At 30.1% G+C, this 14,060-nt stretch overlaps 1 protein-coding gene across 1 annotated transcript; it reads right to left on the reverse strand.

Annotated features, from left to right (window-relative positions):
- Window positions 1-12,210: 12,210 nt before the first annotated feature.
- On the reverse strand, window positions 12,211-13,593 carry LOC149193657 (uncharacterized). Its single transcript, XM_089407388.1, has 2 exons — window positions 13,094-13,593; window positions 12,211-12,982 (listed from the first exon to the last, which is right to left on the reverse strand). The coding sequence occupies exons 1-2, from the start codon at window positions 13,591-13,593 to the stop codon at window positions 12,211-12,213; spliced, it is 1,272 nt and encodes a 423-aa protein (XP_089263514.1).
- Between the last annotated feature and the right edge of the window lie 467 nt (window positions 13,594-14,060).

The raw sequence follows: 14,060 nt of genomic DNA on the forward strand, positions 1-14,060 counted from the left end.
ATCTCTGTAATTTCTTGCGTTCATGTTTAAATCTGAATCAAGGCTAGAATAGGATCACTAGTATAATTTTTTTGAGTAGAAGATGGTGCATTCATCAAAGATGGATTGCAGGCCAAAGGTGAAAATAATTCATACTAGGCACACTAGCAAAGAAATTTTCATCAAACTTGACATCTCTCCTAACAATATTTTGTTGAATGACATTGAAGAAGTATATAACATTTTACATCTTTATAGTATCCAACGAAAATACACCTCTCAATTTGTAGACTTGCACTTTCATTTTATATTCATAGATGTGAGCCCATGCTTCACTACCAAATACACGAAAGTGGCTTACATCTAGTTTAATGTTACTTCATGCTTTTGTAAATACTATATTTTTATATATTTTGTGGAAATATGATTAAATTTTTCATTACATAATTAATGGATTATTCCTATAAATGAGGACTTAATACCTTAGATTGAATCATATAATTTTCAATTTCTTTTAATATGTGATTATTTCTCTCAATAACATCATTTTGTTGTGGTGTATGGAACAATATGTTGCATTTGAATGTCTTGAGTAGTGTAGTAAGTTGTACATTTTTTGTTAACATATTCACTCCACTATTTGTTCTTAAGTGTTGAGGTTGATGTCCAATTTTCTCTTCTATAAGGGCCTTGTAGGCCAAAATCATATAAAAAAATCAACATTATTTTTCAAGAAATAAACCCAAGTTCATATGGGGAGCAAAAAGAAATCAATCAAAGCAAAGGAGTACTTGTACCTTGCAAAGAAGGAAAAGGAAGAGAAATACGAGAATCGCCATAACAAAGCTACAAGGGTACTAAGGAATGCCAACAGGAAAAATTGTCATTCCACCCCAAAGATGTTTGTAGATAACATAATCAGAAGAAATATCATATCTATGAGAAACAAGAGGAAAACCAATCACCATATTCTATTTACATAGCTACTACAATGACATAGTTTATATGACCAAGATATTCATGCCAAATTTTTTTCATGTTATCACTATGAAAAATAAAATTGATATAGTGACCCAAAGATGTCATATTTGTACAACCTAGTAATGTTATCCATGATTTCAATTGCCAAGACATGCTTATGATACTTTAAATGTTTGATTACAAATTGATAAGATGAAAAAAATCATTGTTTTTCCTTCACCTAAATAAGTGGTTTGATATACTAATAAATGGTTGCATGAAAGACATGGAACACATAATGCATCATTAAAATGGTCATCATCTAGCTAATCTATTCTAGATCCTATGGCCCTAAGAGATGTATCATCACCATTAATATTTGTTTGTTGTTACATTCATTAAGAATATGGATTTATGCTTAAATATATGATAATATGCTTAAAAATCAAGAAACCACTCATTCCAAGAAGTAGACATTGCATTCAAATAAAATTAAAAGGAGAAAGTGCATGTTTATACAAAGAAGAATTAGGAGGATTCAAGATTTATGTTGTTCTTCTTCATTTTCACTTTTAAGAATTCCATCTTTTTTAACCACTTAGACTCAATATGACCATCACATCCAAAAAAAGAATTTAATCTCTCTCAACCTTTTTGCATTTAAGTTCCAAGGATGTTGTTTCTTCTTAAGCTTAGGGCCTTGCTTCTATTGCGCTACCAAGTCTTTATTAAATGTAGCTACAATGTTAAACAATTTAAGGTGAAATATTTTATCTTATTCCACAATCAAAGAATCACTAAAAGTGACATAAGAATGAAGTTTGCAAATATCACCTTAAGTAATAAGAGCTGCTCTAACGGAGTGAAAAGTAGGTGACAAAAATAAAATAAACATTTCCAAGTTGAGTAAGAATAACATGTATAAGTTGGCAAACTTCCTTGTTTATCTTACATTTTGCAAGGTTTATGTTCTTAAATTGATATAGAAAATACTCAATGCAAGAGAAATCATTAGGATTTAAAGCAGTTGATTTATTTAGTAATTATGTTTACCACAAACTATTTTTGGAAATTTTAAAGATGCATCTTTGATTTCAAATCCTTAAATGTAAAAGTATTAATTTTTATATATTAACATCCCTATTAATCCATATGCTAAAACACATTTATTTTCCCATTTGAATCTCATTAATGTATTAAGGAGCAACTTCTACTCCCAAGGAAGCCTAGTAAAATCCTTACTTCAATCCTTACTTCATGGTAAATCCCCATATATTATTTCCCTGAGTAGTAGTTAAAAATGAAAAAGGGGATCCACTTGGAATTTCCATATTACAATATGAAGGTAATATAGCTTCAAAATTATAAACCAGTTATTTAAATGGAAAAGCTTGAAAATATTGATAGTTAAAAATATTGGCATTAAAAATAGACTTTGGATAAGAAACTTATTGGAACTTAAAGAAAAGCATTAAAAATAGCCTTTGGATAACATTTATTAGAACTTAAAGAAAAGCATAAAAGGTAACCACGACGCCATGTAGTTGGTGGAGGTTTAAAAATAGACATTGGATAATAAATTTATTAGAACTTAAAGAAAAGCATAAAAGGTAACCCGACGCCATGTGGTTGGTGGAGGTGCATGGTGAGGAGTACACAATGAGATTGCTAAAAGTGTAAAGAGACACATTGTCCTATAACCTCACTTTTATAAATAAGTTATTTTCACAATAAAGTAAGTGACTCACAAGTGAGAATCACATTTAGAATCAAAATTCTTTATAAATTGAAATTGCATATAAAATATAACTTCATAAATAATAATAAAAATACTTTATAAGTAATCTACCCTTATAATATAAGTAAAATAAACAGGCATTCTATAACTTAAAGTTGTGTGAACTTTTTTAATATATAATAAATAAATAAAAAGTGAAGAAACAAGTGAAACGCATTATTACAAAAGATATAACACGTTTATAAGAAAAAAATTAAAACCAACACAATCTCTTCTAAGTGCATGCTTTCCCTAGATTTTATTGCTTTTGTTTAAAAAAAAATAAAAAAATAAACACCATTAGCCCCTTAGGAATTTTATATAGTCTACCCATAAAATGCAATTGTTCTATTATATTTTAATTTATCAACATTATAATTGTTCTATTATATTCTAATTTATCAACATCTTTCAAGGTATAGGGAAAATAATATATTCCAAAAAAAGTTTTTTGGTTTGTTTTTAGATCACAAAAGCATAAAACAAAAAAAATAGATTAAGAACCGAGAGAAACTGGAATATATATAAAAATAATAAATTTAAAATTTAAGGAAAAAAAAATCATAAAAATGAAATTATATAAATAGATGAAAGATTAGTATATCAATATATATAGTTAAAATATAAAAAATAGGAAAAGTTTACTATACATAATCTATTAATGAAAAATGAAAATAATCTATATAAGAATCACTTACAATTAATCCTCAAGAAATAACTATTTATGCTCTTTAAATATAAATCATGGACCAAACAACTGATAAAGAATGGATCAAATGCTATCCATATTAAGAGAAGATGAATCATTAAATTAAGTTATGTCTAGAACATAATCATGGTTGTCAAATTAAATAATTACAAAAGCGTACTAAAGAAATACAATTGGAGTCGAGGTAGAGGAATTGCCTGGACGGCCAAAAATGGTCGGAATCCAGGCAAAAAAATTTCAAAAAATCTTGTAGAGGCAGTATTTGAATTGTGTTTTTGATGGTGGAAATGGATTCAACACCACCAAAAATGTGTAGGACACCTAAAATTTTGAAGTTTAACAACTATAACTTGGATTTACAAAAATCCTTGCCGGATTTTCTCTAAATATGACCAGAATTTCCATAACTTTCTAGGCAACTCCTCCGCCTCGTTAGACTAGGTGAATACAATTTATCTAATAACACATTAATCCAATTCTAACTTAACAAGTGTCTAAATATCTACCATAATCTTTCTACTACTAACATAAACTTAGTCATAGTCTTGGTTTGTACAAGAAAACACTACCATTAAAAAACAAAGAGAAAGATATATATATATATATATATATATATATATATATATATATATATATATATATTACATCCTCATGGCTAGTCCATGTATTTTTAAAGGCTATGGTTGTGATTAAAGGGAAAATATATGAATTCCAATTAACATGATTCAAATTGTAAATATTCAATCCTTGTTCAAGGAATGACATTTTTCACCTTTTACTACGAACTTCTACTGCCATTACTTAGTTTCCTTCCTCCCTTATTCTTTTCCAAGTTTTCTTTTTTGCTTTGGTTTGACTAAGAAAACTATTAATTAAGTGGTTCTACTAATGTGACCTTACCACCTCATTTTATAATTTTTGGGATGAGTTTAGAACCTTGAGAACCTTCTTTTCTAGATTCTTTGCATATCAATAGATAACTAAAAACATTATGACAATTTTAATTAATATGGCTTAACTTTTTTTCTCGGATACATCCAAAGACATTTTAAAAGAATTTAAATATGGTCTTTTGATTCTTACAATGTTAATTTAATGCAAATCATACACCAACCATAAACTATGCCATTTTGTGCTTCAATTATGCTAATATTAAAACACTTTAAATTCTTTAACTTTATATACTACCAATATTAATGATCTTAATATTTTAATTTAATACAACTCATATGTAATAGTCTTACCCTGTTAATTTAATGCAACTCACATATAATATAATATATATAATATTATGCTTCAATTTTGTTAAAAAAAATTGAGGTAAATGGTATGGCACATGGACACTATGTGTCCATATAAATTCAAATCTCTAAAAACATGCTATCTAACCATACAAAATAATTTTAATCCAAATATATCTAAATTCTGAATAAATATAATAATATTTAATTTTTAAAAATATAAATATATAATAAATTTTCACAAATATTATAGAATAGATTTCATTTATACAAAAAAAATTATACAAGTAAATGAGTATATATCTTTGTAAAATTTTATTAACCTCACTCTTATCAGTCAATAAATAATTAATGGAAATTACCAAAAGGAAAAAAAAAAAAAAAACAAACAAACAAACTAACTAACTTAATTACCCTGAATAAGAAAGGCACAACAGCATAAAACATTCAATGTCATGAAAGACGTAGCACCCATTATGGATCGAAAGAATGCAAAATGCTCCGGTTTGGAATCACATCGATCATCCAGCCAGAGCAGAGGATTTATTAATTATAATTTAGATTATTGGATATATAATATGATTTTTCGATTAGTATCATAATAAATATGTTTTTTGGGGTCTAATATACAAACTAAAATAAATTTTAATCCACTTTAATATTATATAATATCATGATAAAAGATTAAAAGATCGCTTTTGTCAAATTTGATAATAATAATTTAACATAAATTCCAAATAACAAAAATCTTACAATGCTAAATATTCAATCAAAATCAATTGATTCATGAATTATCATTTCTCAATTATTTTATTTTGCATTCAATTTTATATTATTTGTCTTTCATAAAAATGGTCATAAATAAATAACTTATTTAATATAGTTAAATTCCAACAAAATAATATCTAATATTATTTTTTTATTAATATTTTTCTTTAGTTTAAATGTAGTTTCCCAACATGACAGGTGCATTCACTGACCTCGGTTGCAGAGACCTACACAGTTTAAATGCTGTTATACATTTAAAAAAGAAATGATAAAAAAGTTTCATCACGTCGGAGCTAAATGCCACGTGAAACACTGCCTCCTTTATTGAAAATTCCAAAAGATTTCCTGAGATTCGGTGGACAGCATTGGGCTTTTTAAAATGTGAATAACAAACCTTATTTGCCATCCCAATGCAACAGGTCGCTCTCTCTCTGGGGTCCACATTTAAAAAAAAGAATACGTTTTAAATTTGATTTCTCGATTCAGGTTCACTTTATCTAAAATCCGCGATCATTAAACTAATTCAAATCCCGAAACTTGACCGTTTTTCAACGGTCATTTGATCCCTGAGCAACGGCTAAACGTTGTTAATTACATATAGTTGTGGTTTAACAATGGAAAATATAGGAAATTTATGTATAATTCTGAAAAAATTAGGGAGAAGTATGTGTTTTTATACAGTTTGAGTGTGTTTAATGGTTAAGAATATGTGTTTCTTTTAAAAGGTCATACGAGTTTAAAATTAGAGGAGATAGAGTATGTATGCCTCTCTAGACCTAACAGTAATATCCCTACCCTGAAATGGATCCCTTATCTCACAAACAAAAAATCTCATACACTAATTTGATGTGTTGACGATGATCTTAAAATTAGATAATAATAATAATATTTAAAAATTTTAATTATAATGATCCAGCTTAAAAAAATTTTTGATTGATAAAATGATGCTGAATTTATTTCAGTCATTAAAATTATAACCACACTCTACTTAAAACCAAGGCCATCACATATGTACATTTACCATGCCATGAGATTCGATTTCTTGTTTCAAGTTCAATTTATCTCAGCTCCACGGAATTCAAGACATTAAACTAAATTCAAATCCCGAAACCAAACCGTTTGAATTAATGCAACCAGTCGTTCACATCTGCATTTTATAGACAGAGATCTCGGGATTTGCTGTTCTGATTAACAAGACAATCTGTTTTGTTTGTACTTACATGGAACTTCCCCGCGAATCACTGATGCCTACATTCGGAGTATCATCGGATAGAAACGCGCGTTAATTAATATTTGTCCGAGACTTCCTTGATTCGTAACAAAACAGTGATATTAATATCCGTAGTTTAAAGACGCGGAGGAGTTGCCTCAAAAGTTATGGAAATTTCGGCAAGGATTTTTGTAAATCTAAGTTATAGTTGTTAAACTTCAAAATTTTAGGTGTTTTAGATGTTTTTGATGGAGTTGAATCCATTTCCACTATCAAAAACACGATTCAAACACTGCCTCTACAAGATTTTTAAATTTTTTTTGCCCGATTCCGACCACTACTTTTAGCCATCCGGGCAATTCCTCTACCTTGATAGACTACTCCATTTTAATATGCAACGTCTAATTTCGAAGTTATAAAAATAGGTTATTATTAGATATAATTATTTCATAAATATCATAAATTTGTTAGTTTTAATGGCAGTTGATTGTAGATTTAATTTGATGATCCTAAGAGCTAATCAAAGTTTTTAGGTAGAAATCACAGGAGAAATTTTTGGTAGGCCTGTTTCAAACCAACAAGTGTGGTTCATTATCAAGACCAAATGATGATGGTTCGAAACTTTCTACCAAATTTTTTTCTTATATGATTTCTAAAAAAACTTTAATTAGATCATGAAAACTGTTAATTTTTTGACATCATAATAAAAGTTAATTCTTTGACTTGTCATGATCATAAGATTCCAATATATAATTTTTGCCCATTATACTATATATATAAAAAATGTAACCAAACTACTAAAAAATTATTCACCAAATTAAAATAATTAAAATATAATTAATTATTGAAATTATTAAGCAAGCCAAAATTAAGTTTCAGCCAATAAAATTCAATTTTTTTCTCGGGAGGTTTAGTAATCAAAGTTGCAGTCAAGCATTCTATATGCCATGTCACTGTTTATGGGGAATACGGCAGTTAACGTTACCCGTGTTCACATTCAGTTCATAAAACTATCTCTGCTCTGCATCGATACCGGAGCCAGAGCTTCGTTATTTGTTCAAACACACCGTCAGTTTTGGCAGTTTTGGCTTTTATGTAATAGATTTAAATCGTGTAGTCTAAGGAGGCTGAGAAGTTGCCCAGAAAATTATGGAAATTCTAGTTATATTTAGAGAAATCCAGCAAGGATTTTTGTAAATCTAAGTTATAGTTGTTAAACTTTAAAATTTTAGGTGTCTTATAAGTTTTTGATGGTGCTGAATCTATTTTCACCATTAAAAATACGATTCAAACACGGCCTCTACAAGATTGTTTGAAATTTTTTTGCTCAGATTCTGACCACTTTTAGCCGTTCAGACAATTTCTCTGCTTCTTTAAACAACTCCTATATATATATATAATGATTGATTTTGTCTTCGTAATATTATATTGATTTTGTCTTCATAATATTATATTGATGATAGTAATCATGTTTCGTATATATTTAATAAAATTAATTTACAGGGATATAAGTTTCTGATTATATATCAATGATGGTGGTGAGATCAAACTTATATCAATATGATTATGGAATCCATTTATTTTATTTTTCTTATTTTAAAAGATTAAAGTATTATTTAAAATTTATTATATATTTAGTATTTTTAGTTTTTAATTTTTAATTTTTTAATGTTATAAAATTAACATATTTTTATGTCAAGGTATTATGGTAATCCAACCACTTAAATTTTAAAAATCAGTAGTCATTATAATGTAAAGAGTTGTATAAGTGAAATATTTTAATTAAAGAGTGATGAGTGTGGGAGGGGAATGAAAGACTTGTAACTTTAAGCTAGATAATGTATATGAAGAAACCTGGGCATGGTTGTGAAGGTGGGTATTTTCGTAATATTTTTATTTTTTTTTACGGTGAAAGTGTGTATTTTTATTAATAATTTGAATAGATTTATGTTTATTTAAAAACAAAATAAAAAAGATGAGACTAAATATATTATAAAATTTTAGAAATTATATTTAGTTAATAGAATTATAATTTTTTTTTTGTTCTCTTGTATGATTATTTAGATACATAAGGGCTTGTCAATTACATTAAAAATCATATATATATATGAGTAAATGGATGACATTTGCCAAAAATTTAAAGATTTTAATAATAAATTACATGTTTCTTTTATTGAAAGTTCTTATCTCCCATTAAAAAGAATGAAGATAATTTCATTTAGTATGGATAACCTTGTTGAAATAAGTTTTTTTTTCTTTATTTATCCTAAATTTCTTAATTTTTTTTAATTATATAAATATGAAGTTTTACATTTAATCAAAACATTATATATACTATAAATAGAGCTTCATATTGTTTTTAATAAAAAATCTTTAGAAACAAATCGCAAATATCACAATTTTCTAAACCCTAACTCTAAAAACTTTGATCTAAATCCTCTAATCTTTTCTAAACCCTAACTCTAAAAACTTTGATCTAAATCCTCTAATCTAAGAGGCAGAAATGTAAAGCTAAGAGCCTCAAGGTCAAAATATTGAGATATTGATAAAAATGAAAACTTTAAGATACCTAAATTCTATGTTTAAAGAGGTAGACCATTTCCATTACTCAACTGGATAAATACTTGATTCTATCATTAACATGTCTGCTAATCCCCAAGGAGCTTTATACAACAATACTTCTTATAAGGAGGTGGAAAGACATTTTTGTAGAAAGGATTAGTTACTAACCTATGTGATTATTAAAAAAACAACCTCTTTTGAGACCCTAGCATGACTTAATTCTCGATACTAACAAAGCACATACGAGTGAAAACATGCAAATGGGTAACACTTTCTACAGTGAAGCATGATAAGAAACAATGATGAGAACACGTAAAAAGTGAAGAAGAATCTTGAGTAAGAGTTTTACAATCACTTGGACAAACGGTTGAAAAACTCTAAGGTGGAAAGTTATAAAATTCTCGTTTAAAATATTTTGTTGGTAGAGTTTTTGGTCAATTAGAATAACAAATTCTCTGATATTCTTCAAAAACCTATAAATTTAATAAAAGAAAACTCCAATAAGTTTAAAGATATATTTATTATACCCACACAAATGGGTTTATATTTAAATCTATTTTGTAATGGCATAAACAAAAAATTACTTTCTTTAAAAACTGTTATTTTTTAAATAATTTTTGTCTTCAATTTGAGAATTTTAATATTTTGAAATTTTCTTGAATGGGATAAGTCATTCTAAATCTCCAACTTGGCCAACAAGTAATATAAATTTCATGTGTTTTTATTGGATCATTATTAAAATTCTGATTTTTTATTATAAAAGTTGTTTAATTAACTTTTGTGCATCCACAACAACCATCTACGATTCCTTCGGTTATAATTTTATTCAGTCACCCGCATCTTATTTTATTGGACAAATAAATGACCCTCCAGAATAGCCATCTACATTGATGGATCAATTATCAATACATCCACCATGAGAGCCTTAAAGTAAACTATAATTGGAGTAAATCTATCTCTCAATCTCAAGAAAGGGTCATTATAGGTACATCGGATCATTATAGGTACATATATCCTTTTCAATATTAATTTAAATGTATGTAATTTGTTTTGGAGCATGTGTTTGCAATCTATTATCAATCAAACTCTTCATCATCCATAGTCATTATTATTTGTCATTGATACATCCATTATGGAGGTATCCACTATTTTGGCCTTTGACTAGCTTAGGGTTAGAGAGATGAGCACACCCTTTCCTTAAATGATATCCTAAATACATGTATCTCCTACTACCAAATAATAAGTCATTGTAAGTACATGCACCATTTTTTAAATATTGATTTTAGATTGATGATTATATTAACACTATGATCATATAGATTTTAGATATGTTAATATAGTCATGTTAAAAGTAGGATAATGGAATTTTATTTTATTAATTTTATAAGCAATTAAAATCTCATCCAACTCATATTTTTACTTTCAAAGTTTTGGAGAATTCATTCATACATATTTTAATTTTTCTTTATATAAATTAATTTTTTTAATTTTTGTCATTTCTCAAAATTACACTATATTTTTAATAGTAATGTGGACAAAATTACTATTGTATTTTCTTATATGTAGGTAATAAAGTGTAGGAAAACATGTGTTGAGAAATCAATGCTTATAGGAATTATGGTTTAATTCTTTATTCTTGATAATTATTTGTGAATTATGATGTCTTATTTTACTTCTTTATTAGTTCATCTATCATCAAGAAATTACCAAATTATATGTATATGAAGATCACAAGAACAAGAGACACAAGGTGCAAGCACTCAACCAAGGCAAAACCCCTTCAAGGGGAAAACCTAGCCTAACTCTTTCACTAGTAGATTCAAATCAAGGTGAGAAAATCCAAGGCCATTTAAACCAAGACAAATACCTCCTCCAATCACCAAGTCAGCCATTCTTTCCAAGATATTATCCATGTAAAAGTCTCCAAATGACAACTTCCCAGTTGTAACTACAATCCAGAATTTCGGTTCCCCAACAACAAATTTTTGCCCCCCATCTATAGAATTTTGGACCTATGGTAGATTTAGAATTTCGACACCAGCAACTACTCAGAAACTTCGCATTTGTGAGAGTTAGATAGCACAAGAACCCGTTTTTAGGTCTTCCCATCTTGTTTCGTCCTTCTCCAGCTACTTCGCTCTCTTTTCTACTTCTCTTTCTTGTATATCGAACTTGCTGAGTGAGTGTTCCAAATAGGTTGAACTTCCTTTCTATATATAGCCTTTCTTGTAGGTTAAATTTCCCTAATGTAGGTCGAATTCATGGGGACAAGTACAACTTGGTGTGGAAGTGACAAATAACCTTTTTAATTAAAAAATAATTCTCTTTACACAATACAAAAGACCAAGAAGGATCTAATAAAAATGATAATGACTCTATTGACTCAAGACAAAACCTAGAAGCCTTCATTGGAGGCATTGACCTAGAAAACACTGACCGAAGCATGAAACCCATGCTTTAATAAGTCATTTTCTTTAATAATGAAATTTCTTTTGAAAAGTACAATTATGAAGACCAGCACTGGTTACATTCTTCAACATTTCATCTTAATTAGGGAGGTATTCATAATCACATACACATAAAGGTACATGGAAGATCTCAAAATGATATTCAAACTACGAAGAGATCTAGAACACGCAGTGCTACAAATTAGATACTTGACCTGCGTATTCTAATTGGGTGGGACTAAGTTGAACTCAAGCTTTAGCCACTCTAGGTACCATCAAGGTTTTAAGCTCTATCACCAACCCATGGATCTAGATGTGATCTGATTTAGAATATTAGATTGTTGTGCGAAGATCCTCCTCAGATTAGAAACAAAACGCTTTCATTGTGCTTAAGGATTCATGAATTTTTGCAAGTGAAATGATGAGTTTGATGTTAATTTTATGAGCAATTTTTTTTTTTTTTTTTTAACTGAAACGAGTATTTTATTTATTAAAGGCCAAAGCCAAGCAAGTATTACAAATCCCTTTCATTGCTTTTCTCTGTTTTTCTAGTGCTCCTAAGGAATGATTGCCATTTTCGGAGTCTCTGCATTTATGCTGATCATACTTTTTTCAAGATTGCATCCTACATTTGCTAACCTGTCTGCTTCAGTGTTTAAATCTCTGAGGATATGGAAGAGCTGTGCTGATGAGAATTCCTTCAATAATCTGTTTACTCTTGCTAGCTGCTTGTTTAGAACTGGATCTTTGAGACTTTTCTTGTGTATTAGAGACCTTATCAGCAGTTCTGAATCTCCCAAAACTATAATTTCATTTGCATTTCCTTTTCTGGTCAGTTGACAAGCTTTTAATAGACTGAGTGCTTCCGCTTGATTGTTGGTTTTTATCCCAAGTCCCCAACTGAATTCCTCTTTTCTGCCATTCTGAAAGTAAATGACGCCTCCTGCTCCTGATCTGCCTGGGTTTCCTTTCGAAGCCCCATCAAAGAAGATTGTACATTTACCTTGTGACTTCCACCAATTTTGAAAATTGTCCGAGTTGTCTCTGTACTGCCAGTTTTCCTTGTGGTTTGGGCGGATGATGGCATGAGTAGTTGGCATGGGAGTATAACCTTCCAGCCACGCCTTTTCTTCATTTCTGAGGTTGCTGTCTTTGACGCTAGTTTGTCTCAGAGTTTCCAGGAGGAGATCCTTGGCCTGCCTTGCTACTGCTTCTGCATTTATGTCTTTGTGATTGAAGACAGCTTCATTCCTGGAGAGCCACAACTTCCAACAAACGTATTTCGGTGCAGCAATCCATAACTTGTACCAAAGAGATTTTTCGTTGATGCTGTGGGGGTACCGAGTTTTCCATGTCAAAAACAAATCTGTGATCTGACAGCGTGTTGGGGGACTCACATTCAGCCCTATTAAGAAGTTGTTCCACACTTTCTATGCATACTCACAGTCAATAAACAAATGGACTGCTGTTTCTGAAGCATTCTTGCAGAGGACACAACGATGCGGGCCTACAAAGTTCCTTTTGCACAAATTGTCTCCGGTCAAGATTTTGTTGTGGAATAAGGTCCAGCTGAAGAAGTTAATCTTGGGAATGCTGAAGCTTTCCCATATCTGTTTCCAAATTGAATCTGGATATTGTGACTCCTGTTTTCCTTGCATTTGGAAGTAGCCTTGTTTGACTGTATACTCTCCTGTTTTCCCCCATCCCCATTGATCTTCCTCTTCCTTATGCACATGAGTAAAATCTGTTATTGCCTCTAACAAAATTTTTGACTGTTCTTTTAAGTGGATTGGGATGGTTGGCAACGTCCAGCGCTGCCAGTTGCCATTGAGGTCCCACTCTGCTATGTCCTCAATTTTCCTTACCCCTTTGGAGATTAACCAGGCTCTCAACTCTGCTATTTCGTTGATGGTGGATAGAGGGAGTGATTCATGATTCATTCTTTCCATAGCAGCGAGTTTTTGCCATTCCCAGGAATTTTGTATAAATGGTTTCGGAAAAATTCAATCCCTCTGCAACACAGCCTCCAGGCCTGCGTTCCTTTTGGAGATTGCGCTGGATTGAAAGATGATATTGGTTGCTTTTGTAAATATTTGAGGTTCAGCAGCTGACTGATTGGGTGCGAAGGTTCTGTAATTAATTGCCACAGGAGTTTGCCTCCCAATGCCAGATTTGCATGTTGGGGATCGCGGATCTGAAGTCCGCCTTCGGTTATTGGGCGTTTCACAGTCTCCCATTTGATGAGGTGGAAGCGTTCCTTGTTACCTTTCCCTCCGCTCCAGAGAAAATTTCGAATGATGCTGGAGATTTGATCAGTAATTTGTTTTGGAGCCAGCAGCAGCGAGGCTTGATATGTGGGCAGGGCAGAAAGCACGGATCGGATGAGGGTGATTTTGCCTCCGGTGGT

Source organism: Pinus tabuliformis, chromosome 2_2 (assembly GCF_031772625.1).
Source record: "Pinus tabuliformis cultivar Carrire ecotype Pingquan chromosome 2_2, CPIR1, whole genome shotgun sequence".
Classification (NCBI taxonomy): domain Eukaryota; kingdom Viridiplantae; phylum Streptophyta; class Pinopsida; order Pinales; family Pinaceae; genus Pinus; species Pinus tabuliformis.

Coding starts and splice junctions, on each gene's coding strand:
- LOC149193657 (XM_089407388.1), bottom strand. CDS start 13,593: ATGAATCATGAATCACTCCCTCTATCCACCATCAACGAAATAGCAGAG. Junction 12,983..13,093: donor CATTTGTTTATTGACTGTGA/GTATGCATAGAA, acceptor GTACCCCCACAG/CATCAACGAAAAATCTCTTT.